Consider the following 12940-nt stretch of genomic DNA (forward strand, 5'->3'; position numbering starts at 1 on the left):
CCAGCCTGCCAGACCCAGTGTCTGAAGGGACAGAGATCTACAAGAACCTAAGAAAGTTAGGAGCTGGTTTTTTTTTTTTTAAGATTTTTATTTATTTATTCATGAGACACAGAAAGCCAGAGACACAAGCAGAGGGAGAAGCAGGCTCCATGCGGGGAACCTGATGGAGGACTCGATTCCAAGACCCTGGGATCAGGGTCTTGACTTGAGCCAAAGGCAGATGCTCAACTACTGAACCACCCAGGTGTCCCTATGAGCTGGTTTCTTAGCTCTCTGAGAAGGGGGTAGCAACACATAATTCTTTTCTCGCACTGCAAACAACAGATACTTAATATTTTTCGATGTTCTTTACAATACCAGGTTCATGTGAGAATCTACAACATAGGAGGAGATCCCAGGAGATCAAATACACATAGGAGGTCAGTCTCTTCATTTCCCTGGGTTCAATTAGCTTCGATTTAAGTGATAAAGTATAAATACTGTTTATATAGCACATAAAAGTTGGGATAATTTCTCTTCTCATTCCTGCTGCCTCTACGCCTGGCTATTGTCTGTGTCTGTTGACTGTTGAATTCCTTCTGACCAAAGGCTCAGTCCACCTGCAGCTGACCCAAAGGACAGAGGATTCTCCTTTCTCTGACCACCCCCTTCCCCAGGTTGCAAATGCTAATAATATTTGGGGTGCAAGTGTCTTGAAGGGAGTGAGCCTGGCCTTACTCCATCAGAAATCCCTTTTAGAGCACCTTTAACACTTAGTCTTCACTTGCTTGCCCATGGTGATGGGCAACTCACTATTGCAGGGTGTGGCCAAATTGTTCCTTTATGGATTTGGATATTTGTTTTTTTTTTTTTTAAGTTTTTATTCTGAGATAATCATAGACTCACAGGCAATTATAAGAAATAATCAAGGAGATCCTATATGCCCTTCAATCAGTCTCCCTCAGTGGTAACATCTCAAAATAGTACAATATCAACAGCCAGAAAAATCAACAATATAATCACCGACCTTATTCAGATTCCACTGGTTTTACATGAATGCATTTGAATATATGTATTTAGTTTTATGCAATTGTACCACCTGTAGACTCATGGCCATCAAGACATAGAACATTCACCTCAGGGATCTCCTGTACTTCTGTTCACAGACACAACCATCCTCTCTCTCTCCATATAACTGATCCCCAATCAATGCTCCCCATCTCTCTAATCTTGTCATTTTAAGAATGTTATAAGAATAGAATCACACAGTGTCTACCCTTTGGAGATCTGCATTTCCAGGTGGCATAATGATAATGCTCTAGAGATTTCACCCAGGTTGCTGGGTGTACCGAGAGTTTGTCCCTTTCTATTGCTTCGTAGTAATCTATGGCACAGATGAACCATGGTTCATTTAACCACTTGCCCACTAAAGGATATTTGGGTAGTTTCTGGATTTTGGCTACAAGGGATAAAGCTGCTATGTGCCTCTATCTATAGGTTCCTCCCCTCTCCCTCCCCCCTTCCTTCCTTCTCTAGTAGCTTTAGTGAGACACAATTCACACACCATGCAATCCAACTAGTCAGTGTATGATAAGATGGTTGAGTATATTCACAGAGTTGTGACTCATCACCACAACTGTAGAAAATTTTCATCAGCTTAGACAGAAACCCCAAATCCTTTAGCAATCACCTCCCCAACCCCGTTCCCCAAGTAACCATTGATTTACTTTCTTTCACTCTACATTTGTCTACTCTGGACATTTTATATAACTGAGATCACATAATATGCGCTCTTTTGGGACTGGCTTCTTTTCTCTAGCATAATGTTTTCAAGGTCCATCCATGGTATGGATGGACCATGGTATGGGTGCACTCATTCCTCCTGGTGGCAGGATTACACTCCACAGACCACAGCAGGTTTATCCACTCATCAGCTGATGGGCACGTGTACAGGTTTTTACATTAACTCCAGTTTCCATTTCTTTGATACCGATGCACAAGAGCAGAACTGCTGGGTTGCACAGTAAGTGTGGGTTTAGTTTGGAAAAAGTGCCTATTCTCTTCCTGAGTCACTGTACGATTTCGCATTCCCACCAGCAATGTGTGAATGGGTCTAGTTTCTCTGCATTCTCGTCAGCATTCTGTGTTCCTCTTGTTTTTTAGTCTAGCCATGCTGATGGGTGTGTATATTCACTTGTCTTTACTCGGCTGAAGTCTGACTCTGGGTAACATCTGCTGCAATGATCAGCAGTCTCCCCTTGGGCTCACCTGTGTATGCTGGCCAGCCTTCGGTCCTCTAACCTGATAGAACCTAGCCCATGCCCCTTGCCTCCAAACCAAATGGGCCCACATTAAGAGCTGGATTCAATGGGCAGCCCTGGTGGCTCAATGTTTTAGCGCCGCCTTCAGCCCAGGGCATGAAACTGGAGACCCAGGATCGAGTCCCACGTCAGGCTCCCTGTATGGAGCCTGCTTCTCCCTCTGCTTGTGTCTCTGCCTCTCTCTCTCTCTGTGTCTCTCATGATTAAATAAATAAAAAATCTTTTAAAAAAAATAAGAGCTGGATTCAAGATATAGCCTTGCCATTGGGGGGTGGTGGTGGATGGGACACCTGGGGTTTGGACCAGGTGATTCTGTTGAGCTGCATCCCATAGCTGGCTATCATGAATCCTGGAGTTCATTCGCAATGACAGATTTCCCCCCCCCCCCCCCAAATAAAAACATGTCCGGCAAGGACTGCTACGTTCTGTGTTTGGGACACTCCCTTCAATGAAGAACGGATTGCTTGGCATGTTTTAGTTACAGCCTTATAACTGTTATCGTCTTTCCAAATGGAGTGCTCTTGAGGGAAGGACTGGCTCCCCAAAGCACGTGCCAAATATTTGCAGACTGGCCTTAATAAGCATCATGGACGCAGAATCTCAGACATGACAACATGCCTGGGGACATGCATACTGAAAAAAACTTAATAAATGTGCTGAATGGGTCCAGGAAAGGGTTAAAAAGGCACATCTCTATCCCTGGAATTTGCAATGGGAGAGGCTGCACAGAAGGGGAGTGATGGGGAGTGTGAATCCGACTTTGCAACTTGCTTGGGGTTTTATGGCTGGGCAGCCATCTGCCTTGTGTGCTTCGGCTTCGGCTCCCGAGGCTTGTCGGGGGAGGAATGAGTGAAATCATGAGCACCAGAGCACTTCAGGCCCTGGCAGAACCCTCTGGTAAGGAGCTGTGCAAATGTCTGGGGGTATCGTCAACTGCGCCTCCCTCACACAGCAGAGAATGTGCCGAGAAGGAATGTGGATACAGCAGTGCTGATGCTGCGGCTGACATCTGTGGGTGATCCAGAGCTGTTCCCGAAAGGAAGGCTCCCAGGCACCCCTAAACACGCATGCACAGATCAAATGAGAAGCACAGCTCTGGCACTACCACTGTGGATGTTGGTGACGTGTGATACATCATGGGCCAGGAAAGGGTGGGCACAGAGAATGGGGCCGGTGCCTCCTCGTGCTGCCCCACCCCTGAACATGGTGCATCATCCAGCTAGTTGCTGAGGACCCCAAACACAGGAGCTGTCCTCCATTCCTGTCTCCATCACAGGAGACTCACTAAAGCCATCAATCTGGAGGAGTCTGCGACTGTGCCCCCAGACTGACCTGACACACACTTCTACCACCCGCACCTGGTCCAAACCACAATCACTTCAGGCCCAGATGGCTGCAAACACCTCCTTGTGGGCCTCCTCACATCCTGCTCTGACCCTCTTCTCTCAAGATCTTTTACGAATGTAAGTCACCTACCACTCTTTCTGCTCAGAACCTCTTGTTGCTGTAGAATAAAACACAAAGGCCTGAAGTGCAAAGGGCCAGGAATAGTCAAGGCAATCTTGGGGAAGAACAAAGACACCAGATATCAAGCTCTTACAAAGCCACAGTAATTAAGACGGTGTATATTGGCACGAGGGTAGACAAATAGACCCAAGGAACAGATTAGAGAGTCCAGCAGCAGACCCTCACATACACAGCCACCTGATTTATGACAAAATCAATACTGCAGAGCAGAGAGGAAAGAATGGCCTTCGCAATAAATGATGTTGGGTCAATTGACTATCCATGGGGGGAGGGGAGGAGAGGAGTACCTTGATCTCTACCTCACGCCATATACAAAAATCGATTCCAGATGGACTTCATACCTAAATGTGAAAGGTCAAAGCTTTTATAGGAAAATAGGAGACTATCTTCATGAGCTTGGAGGAGACAGGGATTGCTTAACTAGGACACAAAAGGTTCTAACTATGAAGGGAAAAAGCAAAAGACATTAAGAGCCCTCTGTTCGTTAAAGGACACCATTGAGAGGATGCCATTAACATACCCACAGAATGGGAGAGGGAAGGACTGCAACCATATATCCATCACAGGACAACCAGAACACATAAAATTACATAGGAATTAGAAAAAAAAAATACGAAAAAAATCAAACAACCCAACTTTTAAAAGAATGGGCAGAAGACTTGAACAGGCACTCCACAAGGGTCTAAACACATGCTCATAAGCATATGAAAAAACACTTGATCTCCTTAGCTACTAGGGAAACACAAATTTAAAAATTAAAACCACAATATGATGATGCCATTATACACCCACCAGAATGGCTAAAAAGAAAGACAGACAATACCAAGTGTCGATGAGGACCAGGGGCAACCAGAACACTCAGACCCATGGGGAGTACAAAATGACACAGTCTCTTTAGAAACCTGACTGTGATATTTACTAAAGCTGAAATATGCACATCCCATGACCCAGCAGTTCCACTCCTACAGGGACACCCTACAGAAACATAGGCATGCGGTCACCAAAAGACATGCACAAGAGTACTCACAGAAGCATTCTTTATTCGAAATAGTCCAAAATCTAAAAACTACCGAGCGCTCATCAGTAAAACGGATACATGTATTTCAACATGTTCACACAATGGAATACTATACAGCACTGAGATTGAACAAATCACAACAACCTAACAACCCAGAAAAATCTCACAACAAAAAATATTGGGCAGAGAGACCAGACACCAAAGAGTATATATGTTATGATCTCATTTATGTAAACAACAAAACTGGCAGTGCAAATACGCGTTTCTGGAAGGTAGGATAATGGTGGGCAGGGAGTGAGTGGGGGGCAGTGAAGGGAAGGAGGCACTGGGCAAAGGGCAGGCTGGGAATGTTCTGTTTCTTGAGCTGGCTGCTGGTCACACCTGATAACAAGTTTAAAAACCATGTAAAGCCCTGATCGTGGCCCACAGGACTGTAGCCCTGTCCACTGGTCTCATCTCAGTGCTGTCCCTCTGTTCCTGCTCACCCTGCCCATTCCCCCTGAGGGCCAAGCTCATTCCCACCTCAGGATGTGGCATCCGTCGCCCCTAGGCCTGCACCAGAGCTTATGAATGGGATCTTCCTGGAAATGAGGTCTTTTTTTTTTTTTAATATTTTGTTTATTTATTCATAGAGACACACAGAGAGAGGGGCAGAGACACAGACAGAGGGAGAAGGAGGCTCTATGCAGGAAGCCCGACATGGGACTCAATCCCGGGTCTCCAGGATCACACCCCAGGCTGCAGGCGGCGCTAACCCACTACGCCACTGGGGCTACCCAGGAAATGAGGTCTTTGCAGATGTGATCTAGGCAAGATGAGGTCACGCTGGATTTGGGTGGGCCCTAAATTCACTGACCGCTGCTCCTCGGCTCAGCTGAGAATGAACGAACACATTCATACCGTCCTTTAAAAACTCAGCAAAGGCGAATAGAGGGGTGAATGGGCAGAGTACAGAGCACTTTCAAGGCAGCAAAAACACTTTATGGGAGACTGTAATGATGGGGGCACATCATTCCACATTTGTCCAAATGCATGGAATATACACCACTGAGAATGGACCCCAAAGCAACTTGCAGACTCGGTGACAGACATGTCAGTGTAGGTTCACTGAATGTAACCAACATCCCACTCTGATGGGAGATGTGGATAATGGGGAGGCTGTAGGCAGGGGATGTATGGACACCACATACCTTCCTCTCAATTGTGCTATAACCCTCAAACTGCTCTTAAAAAAATGGCTCTTAAACAAAAAAGACCTTAGCAAAGCAGGGGGAACAAGGATGTCCCTGATGAGAAAATATGTCAGAGTGGGGAAGTGGCCTGCAGAGGTGAACACAGCAACTCTCAGTGGGGCCTCACATCTCACAGTTCAATGGGGGTCAATGGGGCGACAGCTTTACCTATTAGGTATGTTTTACAAAAAGGGGAAGAAAAAAAATGACGTCTGGGTAATTAATCTGAAAGACAATGCCAAAAACCCCTAGGGCATGCCCCAGCTCCAAAGGAGCCCTACGTTTAACTTAGTCCAGGGATCAGCAAACATACCCCACAAAGGGTCAGACAGTATTTTATGGGCTTGTGGGTCAGCTGGTCTCAGATACCGCTACTCGACTCTGCTGCTGTGGTTGGAGAGCAGCCGACCAACAGGAGAATAAATGAGTAGGGCTGGATGTGGCCTTGGGGTGTAGTGGCCTCCATCTAGGGGCTCCCTGTAGGGATGCGTGTGGGGGGATGACCTATGCAGGTAAGCACGGTCTCCTTATTACATCCCTTCTAGAATGTGGCTGAAGGGTTTTTCTCCCACCTACCCACAAACTCCTTCTCAAATGGTCCTTCTGGGATGACTCTTGGTAGCTGCCCAAGGCTGCTTCTTGCAGAGCTTCTCCCCTGCAGAACCTGGCCCCATCAGTCCTGGGAGCTCCGCAGAGAACAGGTTATAGGGCTCCTAGCATTTGGAAAAGTACTGCTCACAACCAGGAGTTAATCAGGCAGTGACCCCATACCTGGGAGAGGGGAACTTGGCTGGCTCGCTATCCTCAGCCCCTCCCTCCATGGTCATGGACACAGTCACGGTCACTGTGAGGAGAGGAAATGAAGAGAGAGGCCAGGGACAACGGACATTGTCCACAAAGAGGGCACAACAGGTGCACTGGGGACAGGAGATGCAAGCTGTGTAATTAAGGTCTCGAGACACCTGTTGGGAGCTCACCCATTCACACCCATAGCAGGTGGTTCACACCTCTGAGGAACAAAATAACCAAAAAAAAAAAAAAAGGATCAGATGAAAAAGATGAATAGCTCTCTCCATCTGTAGCCCACAGCTACTGCCTCAATCTTTCTGCCAGCAGCTCTCACCCAACACCCCTGACCCTTGTGGATAATTCCAAGGAGGTAGGTGGGTCTCCAGAGTGAGCATGACCAGGTGGGGCCACTGCAGAGCTGTGTGGCCCTGGGCAAACTCCCTAACCTCTCTGTGCCTCACACATCCTGCCTTTATCAGGATTCCCTAAGCAAAGCTGTGCAGGGTAGATCTATGTGCTTAGCAAACATTTACCAAGCACCCTCTATGTGCACCAGAGGACAGAGCAGTGACCAAAGTGTGATTATAGTCTGGGGTAGGGGTAAGAGACACTAAACCACCACATGGACAGCACTCCAAGGGCTGGGAGCTTTGAGAGAACAGGACAGGCCAAGCCATGCTGGCTGATGGCGAGCTGAAGACATATTTTAAATCGCTACTTCCAGCATGCATGGACTGTGCTTACTCTGTGTCGGGCCCCATCCCACTGGTTTGCAGGCAGGACTGGCTACATAACTTGCAGGGTCCAGTGTGAGACGAAAACTTGGGGCCTCCTGTTCAAACATTAAGAATTTCAGGATAATGACAAGAGAACACTAAACCAAGCATGGGGCTCATGGGGCTACAGGGTCACACACTCACAAAGCCAGCCCTGTTGACAGAGGTTGCCCATGGGATATAGAAGACACAGGGAAGGTGAAGGTCCTTCTGGGAACAGCCCCCATACCTCTGGGCCCCAGGATCCCCCTCTAGGAGGTGGACATTGCAGCTCTGGCATGCTGGTCCACTGTCAGGATGTACCAATAGGATGGATGCATGGGATGGGGTCAGCCTACTGCCTACCACCTCCTAAGTGCTGTGAGCATGAGTCATCCCATTCTCAAGGCATCTGTGCTATCCTGGGACCAGTGCTTGACATCTGGGTGGGAACAAGACCTGTCCATCAAATGCCTTGCTCTGCACATGTGCTTGTGTGTTAAGGACAGGGGTCCTGAATGTGCAAGCTTCAGGTGGGAGTACAGACTTTGGCCCTATCTTTGGAGCTGTTCTCTGAACTACCCTCTGTCCCAGGGACCTTCTAATCCAGGCTTTCCAATGGAGGTGGGCAAAGCCCCCCCCGCCCCCACGCATAGGCCCCCACACACGCATCCCTACCCCAAAGCAAACCCAGACAGGAAGGGAAGCCAGTACCTTCTTCCTCTGGAACAGCTACTAGCTTAAGACTGTGCACGGTGCAGGATAAGCGGGGGGCCGTTTTCACCCCTGTTCTGGCTGTGGGGTGAGGAGTCTGCTGCCCCTGCATGCACACACACACTTGCATGGTCCAGAGAACCCCCCTTTCATCTTCCGTGTTTCCTTTTTGGGGTTGAGAGGCCTGTGTCCTCCAGAACTGACCCTCTCCAGCCTGGAACCAGCTGGAGGGGGAGAGGATCACAGTGCAGGAGAGACATACTCATAATAGGAGGAGAAATACTATGAAAATGTCCCAGGAGACTGTCAAGGATCTGCTCTGCTGTCAGGCTCTGTGAGAGCCAGCCTGCCTGGGGTTCAAAGCCTGGTGCCACCGGTTTTGTGCTGTTTGAGAACCACAGCTAATGTCTGTCAACTACTTACTCCCCACCAAGCCCTGTACTGAATGCTCCACACACAAAATTCCTTGAGGCAGCCACATGGTGTGGGAGTTGGGTGCTGCTCGAGCCAGCGGATGGCCCAGTGGCGGCAGCCTGGCCTAGGGAGCTGGCTTCCTCCCTGGAGATGGAGGCAACACTCCTCTGCGGGGCTGTTGTGGGGAACAGACCTATACTGACAATGCAAAGCAGTGCCCGACACAGGTTGGGCTTCAAAACTTTACTCGATGATAAACGTTCTTACTGTGTCGTCACTGTAGGTTACAGCATATGCGATCAGTAGCCTTACTACTGTTATCTTGTGCCAGGCAGGGGACACTAAGGCCCAGAAAGGAGGTGGCAGAGAGAAGTGCGATCTCCTCATCCACTGTTGTGTCTATTCTGGTTTTTCTAAAGGGCGAGCTTCAAATCATCCCAGATGGTGATCCTGTAGGGGCATGGATCTGCAGTGCCTCTTGGCCCCCGTCTCAAGATGGGGTTCAAGGGGCTGCGGTATGATGCAAGCAGGCCTGACTGCAAGGCTGGTGACCTCCAGAGAAGGCGCAGGCAAATGCTGCCTTGGCCGGGAAGTTGCTGGCAGCTCATGTGCAGGTTCCCAGGAGGCCGTGGAGGGTAGACGAACTGCCACCCCGCAGCGGGCACTCTTGAGAACCTGACCGTGCCTTCCCACAGTCCCACACTCACTCCTGCACACCACAGAAATGTCATTGTCTGACTGCCCTGTTGTTTTGCTCCCTGGTCCCCCACAGACAGTGAAGTCCTCGGGAGAGGGCCCATCTCTCCTGAAACAGCTGCTTGCCCAACACCTAACACCGTGGCTGGTATGAACGACACGTTCCCACCTAACATAGTGGGACAGTGGTTCCACTGACATGATCTAGGGCGTAATATCCTTCTAGGCCCAGAGAAGGACAACAGGCTACAGAGAGGAGTGGTTCTGAGCCATGGCTCTGGGGCACACCACTGAACTCCCATTCCTGGCTCAACTGAGGGTCCTGGGCTGGATGCTTCAGTGTGCCCAGGTCTCCAGCATCCTTCTGGGTGCAAAACAGGTAACAGCACTGCTCCTCCTCAACACGGCTACGCAGCTTAAAAGAGAAGACACAGCACAAGAAGACACACAGCTGGGGCCCAGCATACACCGAGCGAACGCTCCATCAGAGCTGGGATTCTGACTACACCTGGCAGGACAAGCCCACAAAACCTGTCTACAAAATGGACCAGATTGGTTCCCCTAAATCCTGAAATCTTCCCCTGGCTCTGACCTTTGCCGGCCACTGGCTTTGTCTGAAATCCCGACCAGCTTAGCCCCCGGAGAAGGCTCACAGCGACCCCTGCTGCCTGCCGCCTGGAACTGCCTCGGCCCCCAGCCTGAGTGCACAACAAAGCAAGGTGAGCCAGCCGCCAGGGCTTTCCGCCCTCTCTCCAAGGGCTGCCAGAAACTACCACCAGAACAATGGCAGGGAGAAGAGAGACCGCGTAATTACGTTCGTTGGATGCTAATTCCCTGTCTTCTCAAAATAAATATGAAACGGAAGATCAAACAAAGCGTTTTTCCCTTTCCGACTTGGTCTTTTGTTTCCCTGGATAAGTGTCATCCTACATACGCTGCAGACACAAGTGAAACTGTCATTTCGGCGGGATACTATTTCCTGATCAGCACGTGCCGTTTGCGGCAATCCTGTTTTGATCTGGCAGTTCTTAAATTGGACTCTTTAAAAAGCAGACTCGTGTTAAAACAAGCAGGCGCATGAGGCTGAGGGTGCATTCTCTCCCGCAACGACCTTGCTGGCAAACTCCTCGGGACTCATCTCCCTGGGTATGGGGAGATGGAAAACATCCCCCAGGTTGTGAGCCCATCTCACCAGGCTGCTGGTGCTGCCCAGAGGACCCAGTATCACAGCTAAGACCCAGCTACTCAGGAAACCAGCAGGGCTGGCATCCGCATCACTATCCGCTAGCCACACCTGTGAACGAACTGCACGCCAGTGGACAGTGTATCGGAGGAGAGAGTGACAGTGAGTTCTGAAGCAAATCCCACAAATGGGTCCCCCGTCTTTACACCAAATGAGAGCAAAGATGTAGATGTCATAAAAGGCACTTCTTTCTGGTCTCCTGAATATAGGATTTATATTTTGCATCCACAGTTGACCAAATGAGTAAGATGCTAACTGATGATTCCAACAGGGACCTAGCTCTCCTGAACCTGTGGACCAGAGTGCTGTAGGTTCTGAGGGCCCCGACGATCTGTTCAGTTGGGGCTAATTCCCTCTGCCCTTGCGCTAGATGGTCTCTCTCTGCATCACGCCTGGGAAGGGCCTTGGCTTTAAACATCTTCCTGCGATGCCCCAACATAGAAACGGCTAACCCAGGGCCTGGTTCTAGGTGGTACCCAACTAATCAGATATGCCCAACAATGTAATGTCGCAGCATGGGGGCAGCAAAATGGTGGCCCCTGGCCATAGGCAGACACTTTGTCCTATACCATTTTTGTTTTCAGAAAGTAAATTAGTTGCCAACTTATTCCCCTTAAAATCAGGATTGCTAGTTTTTCTTTTGAAACATGGGGAACCTGGTCTGATTAAATCTTCCTTTCTGCAGGGCCTTGCTGCCGGCCTTCCAGCTGGGTCTCCTCCCGGCCTGCTCTCCCAGGTCCCACCACCTGGAATGTGTGACCCTGTGCCAGCATCTGCTGATGGACTGTATTATTTATGCAGGTGATTCAGCCTTCTTTTGAAATGGCCTTTCCATGAGAAGCAATGTAGACAGAGGTGCCCAATCTTCTGTTGGTCAGTAGAAGCCCCTGGGGAGCTCTGATCAAAACAGCCATGTCGGAGCTCTACCCCTGACTAACAGAATCCACCTCTGTGGGGGTGGGACCTGAGCAAAGGTATGTTTATTAAAGTCCCCAACTGACTCAAAACTACCAAGAAGGTGGAGAACCATTGGCTTAAGCCAGGAGTGACCTGGGAGGAAGAATTTCAGGCAGATCGTGGACAGAGCTGAGCTTCAGCCATGTGGGCTCCCACCTCATCCTGTTGTGGGTGGGGCTGGAAAAGATCAGCCTCCCTTTCCTTTTGTCTCACCTCAGGAGGAAGAGGCCTGGCTGTTTTGAGACTTTTCTGCACAGTGCTCTGGAGAGCAGTGTGTGAGTTCAAGGGGGATAAATCAAAGGCAGCCAAATAATGACCTCTGAAAGACCACTGGGCCGGCCACCAGCAGAGTCATCAAGGACCTGAAGCCACCTTCTCCAAGGCTCCAGCACGTTCCCCACCCACACGCCACCCCTTGGACCGAACCAGCGCTTCTCACCTGAAGAGCTCTTGGATCTCCCGTTTGTCAGCCTGGAAGGGGATGTTGCGCACCAGTATCTTCGAAGTTGTCTGCTTTCTGGGTACTTGTTTCTTCCGAGTGGATGTCAGGGCTGGCCTGGATGATTGGGGGAAAGGGTTCAGGTTGTTATTCGGGGTATAGGCAGCTGTTGCCCTATATGGACTCCCTTGCCTGCACCACACTGCCCCCCACTCCCCTGCCCCCCACAAAGAGCCGATGCTCTGGTCTGTGCAGGTGAGGGATTCAAGGAGTTGGTGTGGATGAGGAAGAGGTGAAATGTGAGGAAGGTGGTCTCCTTTGGATAACACAGAGCATAACCATCTTCTTCTCAAAACAGCCATGGATATCTGGTTGGCCCACCTGCCCACCCTTGGGTCTCTCCTGCCTGTCATCTGAGAGACCCAGGGGCCAGCGGGGACTGGAGACAGGAAACCTGATGAGGGTGAGGCCAGTTCCTCACCATATCCAGTCTCCACTGTCCCTTTGTGGATGCAGCAAGACCCCAGATGGTCCAAAGGGCTTATTTGAACATTTCCACTGCTCACTGGAAGAGCACTGTCCTGAGGCCCCAGAGCAGTTTCTAGCCATGGAGATGGGCTGGGGTTTAGAGAGGAATCTTATCCTGGGGCTCAGGGCTACCTCTAACACACTCCCACCTTACCTAAGTCCCTACATCAAAGTGGGGCAGGATTGTGAACAGGGAGCTGAGATAATCGGGGTATGGATGCCAAGTTGGCCACATAGGATCTGAATGATCTTGGGCAAGTTAACTTGGCCTCTCTGGGCCTCTGTTTCCTCAACTGGGGAATAGCCCTAATAATAGTGCTGGTCTTGT

At 49.6% G+C, this 12940-nt stretch overlaps 1 protein-coding gene across 1 annotated transcript in view; it reads right to left on the minus strand.

The window, feature by feature from the left end:
* The window catches only part of RBM19 (RNA binding motif protein 19), a 122900-nt gene that overhangs the window by 64896 nt on the left and 45064 nt on the right, over positions 1-12940 (minus strand). Inside the window, exon 21 of the mRNA XM_026018759.2 lies at positions 12085-12201. Within this exon, the coding sequence (XP_025874544.1) occupies positions 12085-12201 (117 nt within the window). The remainder of the gene's footprint in view (positions 1-12084; positions 12202-12940) is intronic.

Source organism: Vulpes vulpes, chromosome 10 (genome assembly GCF_048418805.1).
Source record: "Vulpes vulpes isolate BD-2025 chromosome 10, VulVul3, whole genome shotgun sequence".
NCBI lineage: Eukaryota > Metazoa > Chordata > Mammalia > Carnivora > Canidae > Vulpes > Vulpes vulpes.